Source organism: Balaenoptera acutorostrata, chromosome 6, assembly GCF_949987535.1.
Source record: "Balaenoptera acutorostrata chromosome 6, mBalAcu1.1, whole genome shotgun sequence".
Lineage (NCBI taxonomy): Eukaryota > Metazoa > Chordata > Mammalia > Artiodactyla > Balaenopteridae > Balaenoptera > Balaenoptera acutorostrata.
In genome coordinates this window covers 118076255-118094917 of record NC_080069.1, presented here as the reverse complement: position 1 = coordinate 118094917, position 18663 = coordinate 118076255, and the positions used below count along the sequence as shown (strand labels likewise).

The 18663-nt window shown below is 58.1% G+C and overlaps 1 protein-coding gene across 1 annotated transcript; it reads right to left on the bottom strand.

The window, feature by feature from the left end:
* Positions 1-187: 187 nt before the first annotated feature.
* SLC27A4 (solute carrier family 27 member 4) lies at positions 188-18602 on the bottom strand. Its single transcript, XM_007194589.2, has 13 exons — positions 18419-18602; positions 16936-17102; positions 14933-15327; positions 13506-13664; positions 11993-12062; positions 11794-11885; positions 10864-10973; positions 10385-10594; positions 10089-10215; positions 9396-9533; positions 9098-9262; positions 8860-9006; positions 188-6319 (listed from the first exon to the last, which is right to left on the bottom strand). The coding sequence occupies exons 2-13, from the start codon at positions 17094-17096 to the stop codon at positions 6162-6164; spliced, it is 1932 nt and encodes a 643-aa protein (XP_007194651.2). The 5' UTR covers positions 17097-17102; positions 18419-18602; the 3' UTR covers positions 188-6161.
* Between the last annotated feature and the right edge of the window lie 61 nt (positions 18603-18663).

Here is an 18663-nt window from a genome sequence, read left to right as displayed (position 1 = left end):
ACTACTGAGCCCACGCGCCACAACTACTGAAGCCCACACGCCTAGAGCCCGTGCTCCGCAACAAGAGAAGCCACCGCGATGAGAAGCCCACGCACTGCAACGAAGAGTAGCCCCCCAGCTCACCACAACTAGAGAAAGCCCGCTCACAGCAACGAAGACCCAACACAGCCAAAAATAAATAAATAAATAAACAAATAAATAAATTTATTAAAAAAACCCAAAAAAACCTTCCTGGCTGCAGTGTGGAGAACGTTTGGGGGGAACAGGGAAGGAGATAGGGAGACCACTGCAGCCTGTTACAAAAGCCCAGGGCACAAAAGGGGTAAAGTGGATCTCCCAGGGCATCTAAACCACACTTCCAAAATCGAACCCAGCATTAGTAGAGTAGGTGGGGTAGCCTGGTGGTTAAGTGTGGATATAAGGATGCAGTCATCACTAAGAGCTGCCGGCTTTACATCCAGGTCCCACCACTTCCTACTGTGTCTTTGGTTAAGTCCCTAACGTCTTTGTGTCTCAGTTTCCTCATCTGTAAAATGAAGATAGTAACAGCCCCCATAGGGTTGTAGTCAGAACTAAGTGAGTTCTTGGCACAGTGCCTCGCATCCTAAGACAGGCTCCCCGTGTTCCCCATCTCAAGGATACCACTGCCATCCACGGAAACACCTCAGCAAGACACCTTGGACATTGTTCTTAATTCTCTTCCACACCCAGACAGTCACCACATTTGGACTCATCTCCTTGTTAAGCTGATTTTGCAACCCCACGTTCTTCCACCACCACCACCCCCATCACCTCTCACCTGCACCTGCTTCTCTGGCCTGCCTGCCTCCCACTCCCTCCCTCTGGCCTTGGCTTCCTTGTACAATTCGACTCCACAGACAGCCCTGAGTGCCTTCAGTGTATCAGGCACGGTTCCAGGGCACTGGCAAAATGAGGGCAAATGAGACACAGCCCTGGTCCTCGAAAAGTACAGAAGAATCCTGTGGTAAATGGAAAGGCCCCAGTGGAAACTGTGGAACTCAGTTTCCCCAATCTGTAAAGAAGGTTTTGGGGCCAAATGATCTCTTAAGGTCTTTTCAGCAAAAATATTCTAGGGAATTCCCTGGTGGTCCAGTGGTTAGGATTCTGCACTTTCACTGCCAAGGGCCTGGGTTCGATCCCTGGTTGGGGAACTAAGATCCCACAAGTTGCACAGTGAGGCATTTAAAAAAAAAAAAAAATATATATATATATATATATGTTCGCACACATACACACATGCACACACACACACACACACATACACTCACATATTCTAAGATATTTCCACCAGCTCCTCCAAGGGCTGAGCTCTAGAAACCTTGCCTGATTCATCCTAGAGCCTTAGCTCATAATAAAGAGCTTTATACATTGTAGAGATTTGGTAAGTGCTTGCTGAATGAGTTAATGAATGAATGCATGAGTGAACACATATCAATTCCCTGCTCAAAGTCATTTAATGTCTTCTCTTTGCCAACAAGGTAAAGGCCTCTGATTTTAGCCCACCTCTATGAGTTGAATATCCTCTAACCCTGTGAACCGCTGCCTCCTGAGGCTGGAATGGGAAAGCTAAGGAGCTTTTGAAAAGCTTCATCCATTTGACAAACATTCATTGAGCACCTATTAAGTGCCAGTTCCGGTGCTGGTGCTGGGAACACAATGGTGAACAAAACCAAGGGGTCCCTGCCTTCCTAGGGCTGATGTTTTGGAAAAGACACAGATGTGAAAATAGACCACACAGTGCAATCAGTAGCATGAAGGGGAAACACGGGGGCCTGTGGGAGCTGGAGGAGGACTCTGTCCAGCCCTGGGGTTAGGCAAGCCTTCCCAGAGGATGTCACATCGAAGCCCAAGTCCCAAGGAATTGTGGGAGGTGGAGGTGGGCAGTAGAGGGCATGTAGGGAGGCCAGAGGAGTGGGAACCCTTCCCACATTTCAACAGGCAGGGTGGCCTCCCGTTTCTCCTGGCAAAGCCCCATACACTGGGAGCTCACTTCTCAGTAAGTCAGCCCACTCTGAATGCCTGGCTCTCATTCTTAGAAAGTCCTTTCTCCTGACCCCAAGCCTACCCTACTCAACCTCCTAATTAGTAACAATAACAGTTTAACATATTATACTCATTCAGCAAGTACTGACCCCCACTCTGCCTCTGCCAGGAGCTTCACATGCATGACCTGATTGATGCCTCACAGGGGTTACTATTAGCGCCATTTTTCAAATGTGAAAACTGAGGCTGAGAACCGGTGACTTGTTCATGGACCCCTACGTGTCAGGCCTCGACCCCAGGTTGTTGTGCCTTCAGGATCCCTGACCCTCACTGCGTCCTGTTGGGCTTGGCTCACCCAAATGCCTTCCCCTGGGATCCACGCAGAAGAGGGGCTTGGGCCCCAACCCCGTCCCTCCAGCAGGCTGGCTAGCCGGGCGTTGGCCTCCTTCCCCTCTGAAGCTCCTAGGGAGACAATGGCGGGGTCTGCAGGGGAGACGAGGGCGCGGGGGCCCCCCTGCCCGCTGCCCTTTGTCTCCCCGCCTGCTCCCCTCGTGCGCCCCGGGAGGCTGGGAGGCGCCTCTTGCAGGCTTCCACCTCCCATTCTTGTGCTAATTGGGTGTCAAGCTGAGATCAGTGAGAAAGAAATCCGCCCCGGCTCGGGTTAAACTGCCGCCAAAGATGAGGGCTGAGCCCAGAATATCATTAGGCCGGGAGGAAGCAGGGCCCCCTCCTCCAGGGGAGGGGCTGGCCACGCATTCAGGCCCCTTTGAAAGTCACTCAGTCGCCCCTTCCCTTGCCGCCAGCGCCTCAATAGGCCCCTCAGAGGTATTTAACCTTCTTCCCAGGGATTGAAAGTGATACACCAAGCACTGGCCTGGGCAGCCACTCGCCTGTCTAAGGGTGGTAGGACCTCTGGGACGCTCAAGGCAGGCCCCTACCAGCCTCCCCGGCCCAGCCTGCAGATGGGAACACTGAGGCTCTGGGAAGGGGGCTTACATCCTAGCACTGCTATTCACAGGCCCTGTGGTCTGTGGAGAGACTTAGCTTCTCTGAGCCTCAGATTCCTCATCTGTGGAGTGGGGATAAAAATTGTAGCTGCTCTGTGTTACGGATTTAATGAAATAACGCACATAAAGTGCTTGGTCTCACGTCCTGCACATAGGAGGTGCTCCACACGCAGTGGCTGTCAGCAAGTCGAAGGAAATGGGTTTGGCCTGATACAAGGATTACCTAGCTGAGCTCCCAGTCCTCAAGTGTGCAAGAAACGCCCACAAAGGATTCACTCTGCATACCTTGCCTCAACTCTCCCCCCAGCCCCACCGCTGCAGCCTCACTGCCCTTCTTTCATCTGCCCTGCTTGCCCTTCACCTCCAGGCCTTTATGTTTTGTGGCTCCTTCTGTCTGGGCCATTCTTCCCTCTCCTATTCTTGGATGACTCTTCCGTGAAAAGCCTCTGTGACCATGAAACACGACTTCCTCACCTCCCCCACACGCCGACCAGGGCTCTGGGTTAGGGTGCAGCTAAGCACACACCCTTTGCTTCTTGACTGGCTAGGCCCCTCTCCTCTGCCCCCAGACAGTGGGCTCCCTGAGGGCAGATCTGACCATGCCCCGTCCCCCTGCACAGAGTAGGGCTTTAGCATCTGCTCCGTTGATGTACTTACACAGTGCTTTGTAAACTGTGAAGCACTATGTAGATGTCAGGAAATGCCCAGTAAACAGCAGCTATCGTTAACTTCACAAGCATGTATTGAGCACCGACTGCAGGCCCAGGGGATGACTCACACAGCCGTGGTTTGGGATGACCAAAGGCAGACAGGAGAGCTGCAAGGCCCAGGGGCCCACCAGCCCCGTCCCTACATGGAGGGGCTGGGGGCGGGTGCTGGTGCAGAAGTGGGAAACAGGCCTAGTCTGGGGTCTTAACACCTCAACACTGCTCCTTTTTTCTTTTAACTACCATGTACTGCACAACTATCAGCACCAGACCCCGTGCTAAGAGATTTCCAAGCACGATCTCATTACACGTTCACAATTGTCCCAAGGTAGGGATTCCTAGACCACCATTTATGGGAGAGGAAACTGAGGCCTAGCCTGGCAAATGGACTTGAACTCAGGCCTGATTGGCTCCTGAGTGGGAGCTTTTAACCACCACTCCATACTGCCTCTGGGTGACTGTGTTCAACCAGGGAAAGGAACAGGGACCACTGGGGGGCTCCTTCCCGTCGGAGAGCAGTCATTGCTGAGGGTTAAAGACACGAAGCTTCACTGTCAGCCAAGTCCAGCCCCTTGGGAGCCTGATCAAAGGCCCACCACAGAGTCCTCTGGGCTGAGTACCGCTGGGGGTGAAGTGGGGACTTGCACTCCCTCCTTCCAGCTTCCCTTGGCTGAGCTCCAAAGGCTGGACTGGATTCTGCAGGAGCCGTGCGCCCTCCGCTGGTCACACTAGGGCACTGCAGCCATGCCTGCCACTCCCAAACCCCACCCGCACCAGCCTCGCTCTCCAGGGGCCAACTCCAGCGCTGCCTCCTCTTCTCCCAAGAGTGGCACCAGACTCTACTGTCTTTCAAAGGTCACTCCCCCAGGAGGCACCCCAGATTTCTCACCCATGTCACCCACCACCCAGTCAGCTGCTGGCCTGGGGTGTGGCTCACAGTTGGCTCCACAAGCATGCGTGGAATGGAAGCTCATCTGGCTTTCCTGCTGCCTTCTGCACCAAGGAGGCAGCGGAGCAGCGGGAAGGGCGAGGGGCTGGGGCTGGCATTCCAGTCCCCACTACTTGCTCTGTGGCCTCAGTCAAGTGACAGACGGTGCTGAGGGTTAAATAGTGAAGATGATGCCCTGGGGCACACACGCTGCCTGCTGCCCTGGCTTGGGGTGGACCCTCTTTCCATTGGGCTGCGCATTTCCAGCCTGCGTTCAACTCCAGGGTTGGGCCCTAGGGGACAGCTGGCCCTCCGCTGGCACTGCTGACAGCTCTGGAAAGACTGCTCCAGGAAGCTTTCCTAGACTCTACCCAGCTGGTTAGGCAGCCCTGCTCTGCCTTGCACAGCACCCCTGCCAAAGCCCTGGGAAAATGCACCCCTGGCAGAAGGAACAGCATGAGCAAGGGTCTGGAGATGGGACCCTGTGCTGGGTTAGGGTTTCCTCCCTCTAGGCCTCTGAACAGCCCTTTCCTCATACTGGCTCCCTTTAGCTCTCTGAATCCTAACTGATCATTCCCTTGTCACAGAGAAGACAAAGTCACTTGCCCAAGGCCACAAGCTCATAAGTGACACAGCTGGTTTAGACTCTCAAGATCATGCTGTTAAAACACCCTGCCAGGCTCAGGTGGGAACTGCCCCCCCATCTAAGATAACCTGCTATATCCCTCAGTCCAAATGAACGAATGAATGGAGGAGTGAGTGAATGGGGCAGAAGTTGGGGCCTGAGCAGGCTGGGGTGAGCTCAGGTGGCATGCACACAGGCAGGGGGAGGAAGGCAGAGTTTATTGGCCCCTGAGCGCCCCCCACCCCTTCTCCTTTCATAGCCAGGCCAGGCCGGAGACGGAGGAGGTGACAAGGACAGACCCACAAAGACAGAAAGGGCCTGCCTGAGGGACAGCGAGGCAGGCACCCAGAGAGAGGAGGATGAGAGGGGTGCCCCGTCCAGGCTGCTGCTACAGCTCAGTCCCTCTCCTGCCCTCCTACAGGCACCGGCAGGGCTGAGGACGCTTGAGCGGCTCCAGGGCCTGGATCTTATTCGGACACCTGATCCACGGCCACCGCTGCCCCCACCCACTCTGCTGGCTTCCTGAGTCTGGGGGCTTCTGCCCTGGTCCCATTTACAAGCTGCCTGTTCTCCGGAGAGTGCTTGGTGACCCTCCACCTCCCCTGTCCTGCCCTAAGACATCATCCTGAGGGGCCCAGTCTCAGTCTCAGCCTGGGGCCCAGAGGCCCCCTGAAGACATAACATGGAGATGAGGCTTTCACAGAAAGCCTCGGGGGGAGGGGGAGGCGGCAGTGAGTCCCTTGGCAGTTTTGAGGGGTAGGGGTCGGCACCTTGGGGTTGTGAGGCCAGGCCCTTCTTGCTTTGGTCTGGCTTTGCCCAGGAACCCTCTGGGGTGGGAGCTGGTGCTCTGGGTCCAGCATCCGGTGGCCCTCAGAGGGACTCGGGGCAAATCACAGCTTCTCCTCGCCCGCCTGGATGCGAGTGTAGGCCTCTCGGTCCAGAGGGACATAGCGGCCCTTCCGGGCATCCAGGTAGAACAGTGGGTCTTTCAAAACTGTTGGGTCAAAGCCCTCCTTTCGCAGGTCTGTCTTCTGTAGCTTGAAGGTCCCTGAGGGAGGGAGAAGACAAGGGGGAAGAAGGGTCAGAGGGTGCAGGGCAGGGGCCCGAGTTCTCGGAACCCGCCCTCCCGCCAGGGTTGAGGAGGGGCAGAGGAGGAGGGCTGGAGAGGACCCCGGAAAGGGGAGGCGTGGGAGGAAGGGCACAGCCCTCTACAGTTTGCAAAGGCTCCATCCATTACATTATGTGTCACTCCTCAGAGCAGCCCCGGCAAAGGGGAAGGGGCCAAGTTACCCACCCCTTTTTGCAGACAGGGAAACGGAGACCTGAAGAAGAGAAGCTATTCCTTCAGGGCCACATGCTGAGCGACAGCAGAGTGAAGACCAGAACGCAGGTCTTCCCTGATGGCTCCCTTTCATCTGAGCACCGCCCAGGTACAGACGTGATCTCATGCAATCCGCACATCAACCCCAGGGGCAGGTGCGCAACCATATTCTATGGATTCTAAGATGCACAAGATTTCAGATTTCAACATCTCTGAAATAGCTCAATTAGTGTTTTTCCCCCTAATAGTATGTAATATAAATGATGCATCTTTCAATCAACGGTCTTAGCCCCTCTATATATATGAGAAGACTGAGGCTCAGGGACACGTCTCTGAGCCAACGTCACACAGCTCGTAGGCAGTGGAGCTGGGATTTGAACCCAAGTGTGATAGATGCCAGAAATGGCTACAGCTTCTCCCCAGGTACTCCTCTGCCGTGTGGACTGGCCACTTCTCCCAGCAAGAGATGGAGTCTTTCTCAAGGGCTACTTGAATCCAAACTGGCCTTACAACTGGCTCTGACTCACAGACTGCGGAAGAGGCCATGTTGTGGGTGGTCTAGGCCTCAAGGGGCCTTGCAGCTTCCATCCCCACCCTCTCGGGGGTGCCCTGAGACCAGTCTAGCCTCTGAAGGAGGAGAAACCACATGGAACAGAGCAGAACCACCCCAGGAAGGGCCGCTTAGACTGGCGCTAAGTGGGTAGCCACTGGCCATATGTGGCTATGCAAATTTAATTAAAATGAAACGAAATTTAAAATTCAGTTTCCGTGTCACACTGGTCCCACTTCAAGTGCTCAACAGCTACCTGGGGCTGGTAGCTGCCGTGATGGAGAGCGCAGAGCGCGGATAGAGCACACTGCCATCACCACCGTTCTGTGGACATCACTGCAGAGCCAACCAGCCAGAAGCCCCACGTGAGGGAGGCCCTCTTACACCCGATGGCACTATTTGACCCTAGATGGGGCCAACAGAAGAACACTCAGCTGAACTTAACCCCAAACTGCTGACCCACAAATTGTGTGAGCAAATAAAATGGCTGTTTTGAGTCCTAAGTAAGTTTGGGGGTGTTCTGCAGCAAAGCCTGTCTGAAGCCTGAGGTCTGACAGCAAGCTGTCCCTCCTGGACACAGAAGTCACAGCGGCCGCCCAGCCCTCAGGGAGCTCGCAGTCTCGGTTCTGAGCGCAGTACCAGTGTCCGCGTCCGACCCTCCCCAGAGCTTCAGGTGTGCCCAGGGGCCACGTTAGTCAGGGAAGGCCTTCCATCCAGGCGGGGCTGACACGATGCCGCCCCGGGGGCGGCCGGGCAGCCTCGGCCCCGGCTGAGCAGCCAGGGAGAGGCTGAGCAGTGGGGGGAGGCAGGACAGGCAGCAAGGACCGAGGAGAGCGGAGGGGAGGTCGGGGCATGAGCCTCAGAGCTTCCTGCCCGGAGAAACTCCCGAGAGGACCGACAGACAGAAGGACGGCACCACCCCGCCGTGTGCCGGTGGACCCACCACTCGCCCCTCCCCTCTTTCGTCTCCCCCTCCCCCTGGGCCACCTGCAGCCTCCCCCAGCCTCCACACAGGACACGACTCTGAGCAGGTCACTACCTTGCTCAAACACTTCTGTGGCTCCCCACTGCCCCCGGTAGAGTCCAAGCCCCCCTCCCCGGCCCACAAGGCCCCTGCCGCCCTCGCCGTCCCACCTCACGCCGCTGCCCACCCCTCACTGCTCCAGCTTCGGGGGCCTCCTTTCATTCCTCTAGCAGCCAAGCGCCTCCCTGCCTCAGGGACTCCGCACTGGCTGTTCCCAGAGCCCGGAAGGCCTCCCACCCCCACGAAGTCCTCCCCCCGGCTCCTCCTCTCTCTCTGGTCTCCGCTGAAACCGCACCTCCTCAGGGGAGCCTCCCAGTCACCCCCAACCCCCTCATTCACTTTCCTGTCAGTTTCATCTGCATTCCATTCTTTATCTTTGGAATTCCTTATCCTGTCGCTGCCTCCCCTGCTGCTCTAGAAGCTCCCAGAAGGCACAGGTCCTGCCCCCAGGGCCTAGCACAGTGCCTGGAGCAGACTAGACACTCAGTCGGTATTTGTCCCACTGAGAACGGATGCACCCTCTCTCCCTGAAGGCTGGGTCTGCTCACAGGTAGGTCAGGTTACCAACCACTTGGCAAGGCTGTGGCTGAAGAGAAAACGACAGGCACCCCAGCCTCTCAGAAGGACCCAGGAAGGGGCCTTGGCCTCCTGGCACCTGTGAGTTGGAGCTGGGGTCAGGGGGTGGGGACAGACCTGTTTTGTGCAGCTCAGGCAGGAAGCGCAGGAAGATGGGGCGGGCATACAGGGGCAGCTCCTTCTCCAGGAGCTGGGCTAAGCGCTCCAGATCACAGCTGCCGGAGGGGCTGGCCACAGCGGCCATGCCGGCCCGGCCCTCGTTTCCTGGGGGTGGCAGAGTGGACGGTGAGCGGCTGGCGATGGCCCCTGCGGCCCCTCCGCACACACGCCCGGCACCTCCCGCCTCCCCGGGTACCTGGCACCTCGACGCCATACACGGCCACGTCGGCCATGGCCAGCAGGCGGCTGAGCGTGCCCTCCACCTCCGTGGTGGACACGTTCTCGCCTTTCCAGCGGAAGGTGTCCCCCGTGCGGTCCCGAAAGTACAGGTAGCCCAGCTCGTCCATCACCAGCACGTCGCCTAGAGAGGGGCTGGGTGAGGTGGGGCCCGGGGAGTCCCGGGGAGGTGCTCTCGGAGGGTGGCGAAAGGCCCCTTCAGTCCTCTCCCCCCTCCCCAAGGGGCGGCAAAGGCCTAGGGAGAGGTGCCCACCCACCGGTGAGGTAGGCCTGGTCCCCCTTCTTGAAGACATCCTTGGCGATCTTCTTGTTGTTGGCGCCCCGGTTGAGGTAGCCGTCGAAGCGCCGCAGGGGGTCCTGCTGCATGATGGCGCCCACCAGCTGGCCCGGCTCACCTGTGGGCAGGGGAGGCGGGGTCAGACCCGCCCTGGGGTCTCTTTCACACCAAGTCCGCCTGGCAGCTGTCCACAGAAACGCCCACTTCTCCCCGCCCCACCCCGGGAGCCCTGAGGGCAGGGAGCGTCTCGGTAAAGTCTGGTCACTGAACAAATGCAAAGTCGAACAAACAAATGAAAGGGTCGTCAAGCCCTACGTGGACGGCCTAACCAGAGCCAGCACTCCCCGGGCCCTGGCTCTGCTTAAAGAGCTTTACATTCCGTGCCACATGGTCTCCTCAGGACAACCTCGTGCAGGTGTGGGACTCAGGCACAGAGCTGGGGGGCTGAGGCGGCCTGGGCCCGGGGTCCACAACACGAAAGTGCACCAATAGACTGGGTGGATGGGACGGTGACTGAATGGATGGACGGATGAAGAAATAAATGCCTGGCAGCCTTGAGAGAAGAGCTGACTTCCGGCTGCTGATCAGGATGGGGCTCCCCACCCCGCGGCCCCATCTCCCTCCTGAGCCAGCCCCTCCCACTCTGACCCCCAACTGCAACCCTAGGGTAGACCTGGCTGGCAGGGAAGGCAAATGCCGTCAGGCCCCCGGATCAGCTCCATGGTGTCCTCGTTGACGCGAACCAGCCGGATGGGGTACACGAAGGACAGGATGCGGCTGTTGAATCCACAGGCCCCCACCTGCAAAGGCCGAGACTTGGGCCCAGGTGCTCCCACCAAGGGCCTGAAACTGGACAGTTTGGGGGCTGGGGGGGCCCTCCAGCACCCACACTCCCACACTGGAACTCTGCTCTCCCCTCTGCCACCCGTGCCTTCCGTGGTCCATCCGCGTCCCCAACCTGGGCCGCACCTGGCCGTCGAAGTTGCCCAGGCTGCAGTTGCACTCAGTGGCCCCGTAAAACTCGGCCACCTGGGGAATGTGGAAGCGGCTACAGAAGTTGGTCCAGATGGACTGCCGGAGGCCGTTGCCGAGTGCCATGCGCACCCGGTGCCGGTTTTCCGCCTCCCGGGGCGGCTGGTTCAGGAGGTAGCGGCACAGTTCGCCAATGTACTGCACGATCTGGGGATGGACTTGGTGTGAGTCTGGGCCCCTGAGGCTACTCTTACTTCACTGCCCCCCAACCCCCCAAGCCCCTACCCCTACTACCCCAGGGGCCGGCTGTGCAATCCCTTCCCTCTCTGGGCCTCAGTCTCCCCATCTGAACAATGGGAGTGTTGCCCCAAATAAATGGCTGGCTGCCCTCAGCTGTAAGAAAGATGTCCCTGGGTAGACCTGGTGGGAGGGTCACGATGGGACAGGGATGCTCATCCCTTTCCCCTCTCACTCACTGTGCAGTTGTATTTGATACAATCGTCCCAGAAGCGGGAAGCTGAGAACTTCTTCCGGATCACCACCGTCATGCCATGGAGCAGGCACTGCCCGATTCCCACGATGTTTCCTGAAGGCAGAGGGGTGGGCCTCAGAGGTCAGGTAGACAGGAGACCCTTCCCTCTAGAGCCTCCTCTTGTACAGCCCAACCTCCTCAAAGGCTCTTTCCCTTTCTCTCTCCTGTCCTGTCCCTCCAACACTAACTGGTCATATCTCTCTCGCCAGTCAGACACCTTCCATGGCTCTCCAGTGCCTATAGGATTGAGTACGCACTCCTTAGACTGTCCCCTGAGGCCTCTGGAGCTGGCCCCAAGCTCCTGCTCCCAGACCCGTAACGCTACCATTCAGCCAGGAGGCACTGAGCTAGCCCGCCTAGCTTCTGCACCTCACATCTGCCTGCCTTGGGTGCACCTCCTCCAGGAAGCCTTCCAGGCCATCACTGGGCTCTTCCCTTGAACTGAGCTCCTGCTCCCTGCCTCTCCCCACACTCAATGCCATTTCTTGTATTAAGAGTCAGGGTAGGGTCCCATCATTCATCCTGCCCCAAACACACACACCCAAACCCTAAGCACCTTGAGGGCAGGAATTATATTTATTCCATCTCTGTCTTTCTAAAAGCTCCTAAGACCAAGCAGCTCCTAAGACTGTGCATACCTGTGGAAATGAACTGAATGGTCAGACCAGCCCAGGTGCCCTGCAGGACACAGCCATACACACCACTTTTGCTGGTGTGGCCACTTTCATTCAGAGATCAATGCCCACGTCTGTATTTGAACCCAGATTTGACTCCAAAGCTCAAATGTTTCTACTTCAACATGCTGCCTGCCAAGAAAGGTGGGGCTTCCAAGACTCTGGGGGTGCTGGAGGCTGAGTGGACAGGCCTGGGATACCTGCAGAGTGGTAGAGGGGGAGACAGTCGTAGATGATGTCGTCGGGCCGCATGCGGAAGCCGTAGTACACCAGGGCAGCCATGCGGTAATACCTGGGAGGGCAGAGGGCCAAGGGCTCGGTGGGCCGCTGGAAAGGCAGGAAGAGTGGCTCCGAGGCCCCACCATCCCCAGGCCTCCCCCCAGGGCAACTTCCCCTTACCTGCTGTGCACCACGATGGCAGCTTTGGGCAGCCCTGTGGTGCCTGACGTGTAGATGTAGAAGAGCTTATCTGAAGAAAACAGACACAGGAACAGCTGTGAGAGGGGGCAGAACAGCGCTGGGCACAGAGTCAGGCAGACGAACATCTGTAGGTGTACATCACTCAACACCCACTCCCATCACACCTCCTCCAGAAAGCCTACACTGATGACCCCAGGCACCACTCTGCTCTAATGCCTGCACTGCATACTTCAACGAACTTTTTCTGAGCCCTCGCTCTGTGCCAGGCCTGGGGAGACATCAGTGACTAAGATGAGCACAGGCCTTGCCTGGGTGGAGGTGAGAGCCAAGTGGGACAGGAAGATGAGGACATGGTTATTTCCAATACTGAGCACAGAGTGTTGGGAAGCACAGGGCCTGCCAAAGCCCAGCAGCAGCACTTGACCCAGGCTCCAGGGAGGGGAGGTGCCAGGGAGGGCTTCTCGAAGGAGGTGATGCCTACTGCGTGGGGAGGGTTAGCTGCAGGAAGCCGGGTGCAGAGGTAGCTTTCGCACCACTGACCATTTCTGTATTCCCCCACTGCCAGGACCAGGGATTGTCACGTTACGGTTTCTGTATGAGGTCAGCCCCACCAGGCTGGAGGTTTTAGGAGGTCAGGAATGCCGCTGCATGTCATATAGTAACTATCTCACGTTCTCAGGGTGCATGCAGTATGTCAGCCCTAGGCTTGGCACCAGGCTCAACCAGCCAGAGTCCTGCCCTCAAGGAGCTTACAAAAGCACCCAGCGGACCAGATCCACACATGGCAGAGGTTAAACGATAATGACGATGACGGCCAGTTACTGAGCACTTCCGGTCATACCCTAGCTTTCCACTGGACCTTTTCCAACCCTCAAACATAGGTTCTGTTGCCATCCCCAATTTTATGGCTCTGGGAACCGAGGCTCAAAGGGCAGCTCAGGTGTTCAGGGTCATACAAGGGAAGCAGTAGAGCCGGGATATGAACTTGGCCCAGGCTCTGAACCCCCAGGCAATGCTGCAAGCCGTGGGCTCCACAAGGCAGGCTGGAGTGGACAGGAAGAGAGGTGAGAGGGTCTGGAAGGCTGCCTAGAAGTCGGGGGGAGGCAGCCCAGAGCAGGGAGGGGATCACAGACCAATAGGGGCCTGCACTGAACAGGCGGTGGGTGACTATGCACAGGGTCTCGCCCCTGGTCCAAGCCCAGCCCAAACTCAGGCGAGGCAGGCTCCTGGGCTCCACGTGACCCTGCACATGTCAGGCGTCAACGAAGGCTGTTCAAGAACTGTGCTTTGTGTGCCGGGCACTTTCACGCACATCAGCTCATGCAGCCTTCGTAGTAAGCCCAGGATTACTGTCCTCATTTTCCCAGACAGAAAAGGGAGGTGACATGACTCACTCCAGGTCACACAGCAAGTTTACAGAAGAACCCAGGCTTGAGGCCACTGCTCTGTCCCTGGCCATCTTAGAACCCCCCTGTGGGGGTGAGGGGCCCACCTACGAAGCCCTTGTTGGGGCGGCTGGGCAGGTGCTTAGGGGCATCTTCTAGCAGGGGGTCCAGGTGCTCCGTGCCAGCGGGCACTGCGCTGGCCTCCCAGGCACCGGTGCAGAAGAGGCTGACGGAGGGGTCCAGGTTGGCACAGATCTCAAGGACAGCTGTGGGGGAAACAAGGCAGATCAGCAGGCAGGCCAGGACACCCCGTGTTCCCAGAACCTCTGCTTGTGCCGGAGCTAAGCATGTCGTCAGGGGAGGCTGGCTGGGTAGGGCAGAGAGATGAGTGAAGCACCTGGGACCTCGTTGTAAGGAAGATGCTGAGAGGAGCAACAGCTCCCAGTAGCTGCTGGCTAACTACGCTACGGGCTCTTTACATGCATGCTCCTGCTCACACACCCCAGGAAACAGGTACCAATAACAGCCCATTTTACAGATGAGAAAATTGAGGCTCTGAGAATGGGAGGGATTCACTCACAGCTTGAATGTGCTGGAGCTGGGACTCAAAGCCAGCTCTATCTCACACCAAGGCTTACTATGGCCCTACCCACTGTACTATGCTAGTCTATGGGGGACTGGTTAGGAGGGAGGAGTGGGGGTCAGAGGCTGGCAGCCCTCCAGCCTCTTCAGAGGGTGGGAACCTTCTCTCAGGCTCTCCTGTGCACTACACATGTCCAGATACTCACCCGCCCTGAGCGCAGGCCAGTCTGGCCCACTCAGCCACAACTCCTCTGGCTTCCTCTTGACTTGTCCAACCCTCTCCCCTCTCCCTGCTGCATCTTTCCTCCTCCCCTGTCAGCATCTTAAGAACCTCTCCTGCCCATTATCCCACAGTCACAGCAGCATGGGGAGAAAGAACAGGGACACTGTGGTCACGCCCAGGATCAAATCCCGGTTCTGTCACTTAACGGCTGCATGGCTCTGGGTGAGTGCCTCACGCCACTCTCAACCTCAGTCTCCTCATCTGTAAAGCCAAGATGACAATCTCTACCTCACCAGGCTTAGTGGAGATTAGAGCTGCTTTCGTAAAGCCCCAAACTCAGCACATGGTCAGTGCCCAACGTGGCAGCCAATAAACATAAGCTCTGCAGGAGAGCAGGGAACAGATTCTTGCTCCCATTTTATAGATGAGGCCTAATTAGTCACAAGAACAGTTACCATTATGCCTGAGGGGTCACCTAGCATCGGCCACTTTGTTAATGCTTCAGGTCAAGTGTCTCCCTGAAAACAGCAGGAGGCAGGTGCTATGGTGAGGAGACCGAAGCACAGGGTCTCACTCGGGTCTCCAGCCTACCAGGGGCAGAGCCCAGGCCATCTGACTCCAGGGCTCATGCCCTTAACCGGTGAGCCACACAGGCTCCCCCAGGGCTGGAGGGGGGTTGTGGCAGTCCCGTGGGACTCCCTGCCTGTCCCCTGCCCCTTTGGGGCTCACCTGGGGCCATCTCGCTGCCGAAGATGAGGGCCCGGGCCTGGGAGGAGGTCAGGCAGTGGCGCAGCGCGTCCCGCCGGAGGTTGGTGTTGATGAGCGCTGCCTCCACGCCCAGCTTGGCCATGCCCAGCCACAGGCCCACAAACTCATTGCGGTTCTCCATGAAGAGGGCGACCACGTCGCCCGAGGCCAGGCCCCGCGCCTGCAGGAAGTTGGCCACGCCGCTTGAGTAGTCATCCAGCTGGCAGAAGGTCCAGTGGGTGTCCGTGCCCTCGAAGATCAGGGCCGTCTTGTTCGGGTGGCGCTGGACCGTGGAGGCGAACAAGATGGGCACCGTGCGCCGCTCCCGCAGGTACTGTTGGACCTTGGCCTTCACCTTCAGGAGCACTATGCCGCCGCTGGGTGTGGGGCGGGAGAGGGATGAGCAAGGGAGCTGTGACTGCTGGGCTTGGGAGTGGGGGTCCGGAGGCCCTGGTCTGAGCACTTGTGACACCCCTTTCCCAGCACCTGTGTGCGGGGCAGCGATACATGCAGCGGCTCACTGATGCTGCACGATAACATCAGGGACCCGATAACACCAGGGACCCGGGCGGTTACTCCCTCCCCGGTACAGAGGAGGAAACCGGTGCCAGGGTTTGCCCTCGGCTTTACGGGTGGAACGTGGCACTGTTGACATTTGAACCTCAGTTCTGTCCGGCTCCAGAGTTCAACTCCTAGCACACTCTAAGCTCTGCTCTGAGTCTGCTGCTCTGTTGGGGACTTCCACGACTACAGGGCCCCAAGTCAAAGTCCAAACTCCTCATCCTGGACCTCCCACACCCCCGTATCGTCCCTCTCCCCATAACTGCCTCAGTGAAAAAGGACGAGTTTGCGATTTGTCCCGTCTCCCTTCCAGTGAGCCCAGCAAGGTCCGCCTTGTTCACCATCTTGCCCCCGGGCGCTGCTCAGTGCCAGGCACAGGGTAGATGTTCAATAAGTGTTTGTGGAATCACTTGGCAACATCCTCCTTTCCTGCCCCACCCGTGGCACCTCTGACCCCTGAACTTTCCTGGCCCCCCAGCCTCTGTGCCTTTGCTGATGCCGTGCCCTCTGGCTGGAATCCCCTGCTCCCACTTCCTTGAGGTGACTCTCAAGTACAACTGCTTTTCCTCCAGGAGGTCTCCTCTGATTCCCCAGGGCCTGGGCCTGAAGCCATCTCCCTTTGTTCACGCTCCCACAGCTCTCTGCTGCGACCACCCTTCCCGCAGTGGCCACTCGATACCTCCTTCTGCAATCAACTCAGATTGACAAATGCCGAGCCACCTGTTCTGGGTGTGGGTCGGGGTGCTGGGCACTGGGATACTACCGTGATTAAGACTGCCAGGGTCTCTGCCCGCATGGCACTGCCAGTTTAGAGATTGACTGTGTGCCCTTCCGGTCTCCCTGACCAGTCTAAGCTTGGCCCAGGTCTGGGGCTGCCTCATTCCCCTCCCCACCCCAGCCCCCAGAGTCAGCTCAGCACTTTTCACAGAGAAGGTGGCAGCAGGTGTTTCTGGTACAGGATATCCCCATGAACCATCCCTGACTTTCTCTGGGAAGCAGGTTCTCCCTGACATGATTCAGGGCCTGCTCTAGAACTCAGTGCCCTCTCAGACTCATGCCAGCCGGAGGACAGGGCCTTCTCCACAGGGTTCTTCTTCACCCTCTCACAAGTTATAGCATGTTCTCGGGACTCCTTACAGATGTCTCCTCAACACGCCTGGTGTTTGATGTATGTCCCAGGCCCCCAAGTCTGCTCCAGGCTAAAGAGCACCAAGTTAAGGAGATTCCCTGGGAGGAGACTTTGACCTTGGCGATGGAGGTACCACATACTATTGCAAGGGGAAGGGTGTGGAACAGAGACTGCTCCTTTGGGGCCTGGGTGCCCTGTGCTGGTAGAGGCCATAGGGTCTGGCCTGGGGAGATTTGGGGGATTAGGAGCCCAGCATAGTGTAGGAGACCCAGGAAGGGTTGTACCAGGTACTCACAAGACATCACGCCTGATGGTCTTGACAAAGACTCGGACGAAGCGCCAGCCGCCAGACCCCAGGTAGAGAAACAGCAGGGAGAACCCTACTTGGGTCCAGGGCAGTTTCAGCACCAGCTTGGAGAACAGCAGCAGCCCCACCAGAGACGCCCCAAGCAGCATTGTGGCCTGTGGGCACAGGGCAGTCAGTGGACCCAAATGCCTGGATCCCCTACCTCCTGGCTCGGGCAACCAGGCCACTATCATCTCAAAGGGTTAACCTGTAGTGAGGCCATATTGAGTAGGGTAGCTGAGGACTGGGTCCCTTTCCGGGGCTGTCGGGAAGGGTCAGGCTAGAGGCATGGGACTTGAGGTGAGGAGTTCCAGGGCTGAGAGTCAGAGGCTGGGTTCTAGCCCCTAAGTCCCATCTCTGCCTATGACTCTCTGAATGACCTTGGGCAAGTCCCTTTCCCACTTCAGTCCTTAGTCTTCCCCTCTGTGCAATGGGTGTAATGAGAATTGCTCTCAGAGGCCCTTCCAACCAAAAGAAGACAGTCCACTCTCCTGACATCCAGGATCCCAACCAAAATGCCTTGAAGCGGGTATTGACTTGAGTGCCTCGGGCTCGACTCCCCACCCAGAGACCTACGGAGTTTCTGTGGATGATCAGGCCAAGCCACAACACCCAAAGGGGCAGCTTCTTGAGAAGGGGCCCTGCTCAGTCCCTGCCCATAGGCCCAGGCAGTGCCATGCCTCTGTTGGCCCACAGAGGGCGATGGAGAAAACAGGTGAGAGCCTGGAGGTGCCTGAGAGGTGACTGCCCAGAGGGGAAAGGTGATTGAGGGAGAGGAAGAGGGGCTTGAAGTCACCCCCACAAACACACTCAGCAAGCCACTCAGATGAATCTTAGGGGATTGGGGCTTAAGGGGAGAGGAACAGCTGGCAGGGCTGAGATTAGGACTCTTGGACTCTATTCCTGGTGCTTTACAGACTTGCTCAAGGGGTTAGCAGATGGGACTGTTTTCCTTCAGGTTCTCCTGTTCCTGCGGAGGGGCTGAAGATCACGTCTATGAGGTAGCCTGAGATTCTCCAAGCCAGGACGAAGACATGGTCTGGACCACAGGGAACCCTTACACCATCTCCCCCTCCTCCACACGAAAAGCAAAAGCCGGGAGGGGGACCGAACCAGCGCCTCCAACTCCAACGCCAAGGGTCTCCAAGGTCCTCAGACCTCTGGACTCCCAGAGCCCGCCAGGGCAGAAGGCAAGGAGCCGTCCCGGAAGGCTGGGGGATGGGACGAGGAGGGAACGGGATGCCCAGATCTCCCGGACCCCGATCCCGGGTCACTGTGGACCGTCCTGACCCCCAAAAAAGCCAGGGTAGCAGAGCGCCCGGCAAGGAGACAGCAGCAGGGCGCGCCCCCCACCCCAGACCGGTACCGCCACCTCCCCCGGACTCGGCCGGGCACATTCGCCCGGGGACCCATTGTCCTAGCCTGTGCTCACCTGGCGTCGGCCCCGCCGCGGAGCACGCAGTTCAGATGCGGCCCGGCTGCTGTAGCAGAGTGGGGAGCGCGGGGGGCATCAGCCGCGCCTGGGCGCGCAGAGCCAAGTCTCAGCAGCGTTTCGGCGGCTCTGCGCCCTACATGGCCCAGCAGCTCGGCCGGCCCCGCCCGCCCGCTGCGCTCCTCCCCTGCCCGTCTCCCGCCCGCCCGCCTCCCGCCCGCCTCCCGCAATCCAAACCCGCTGCG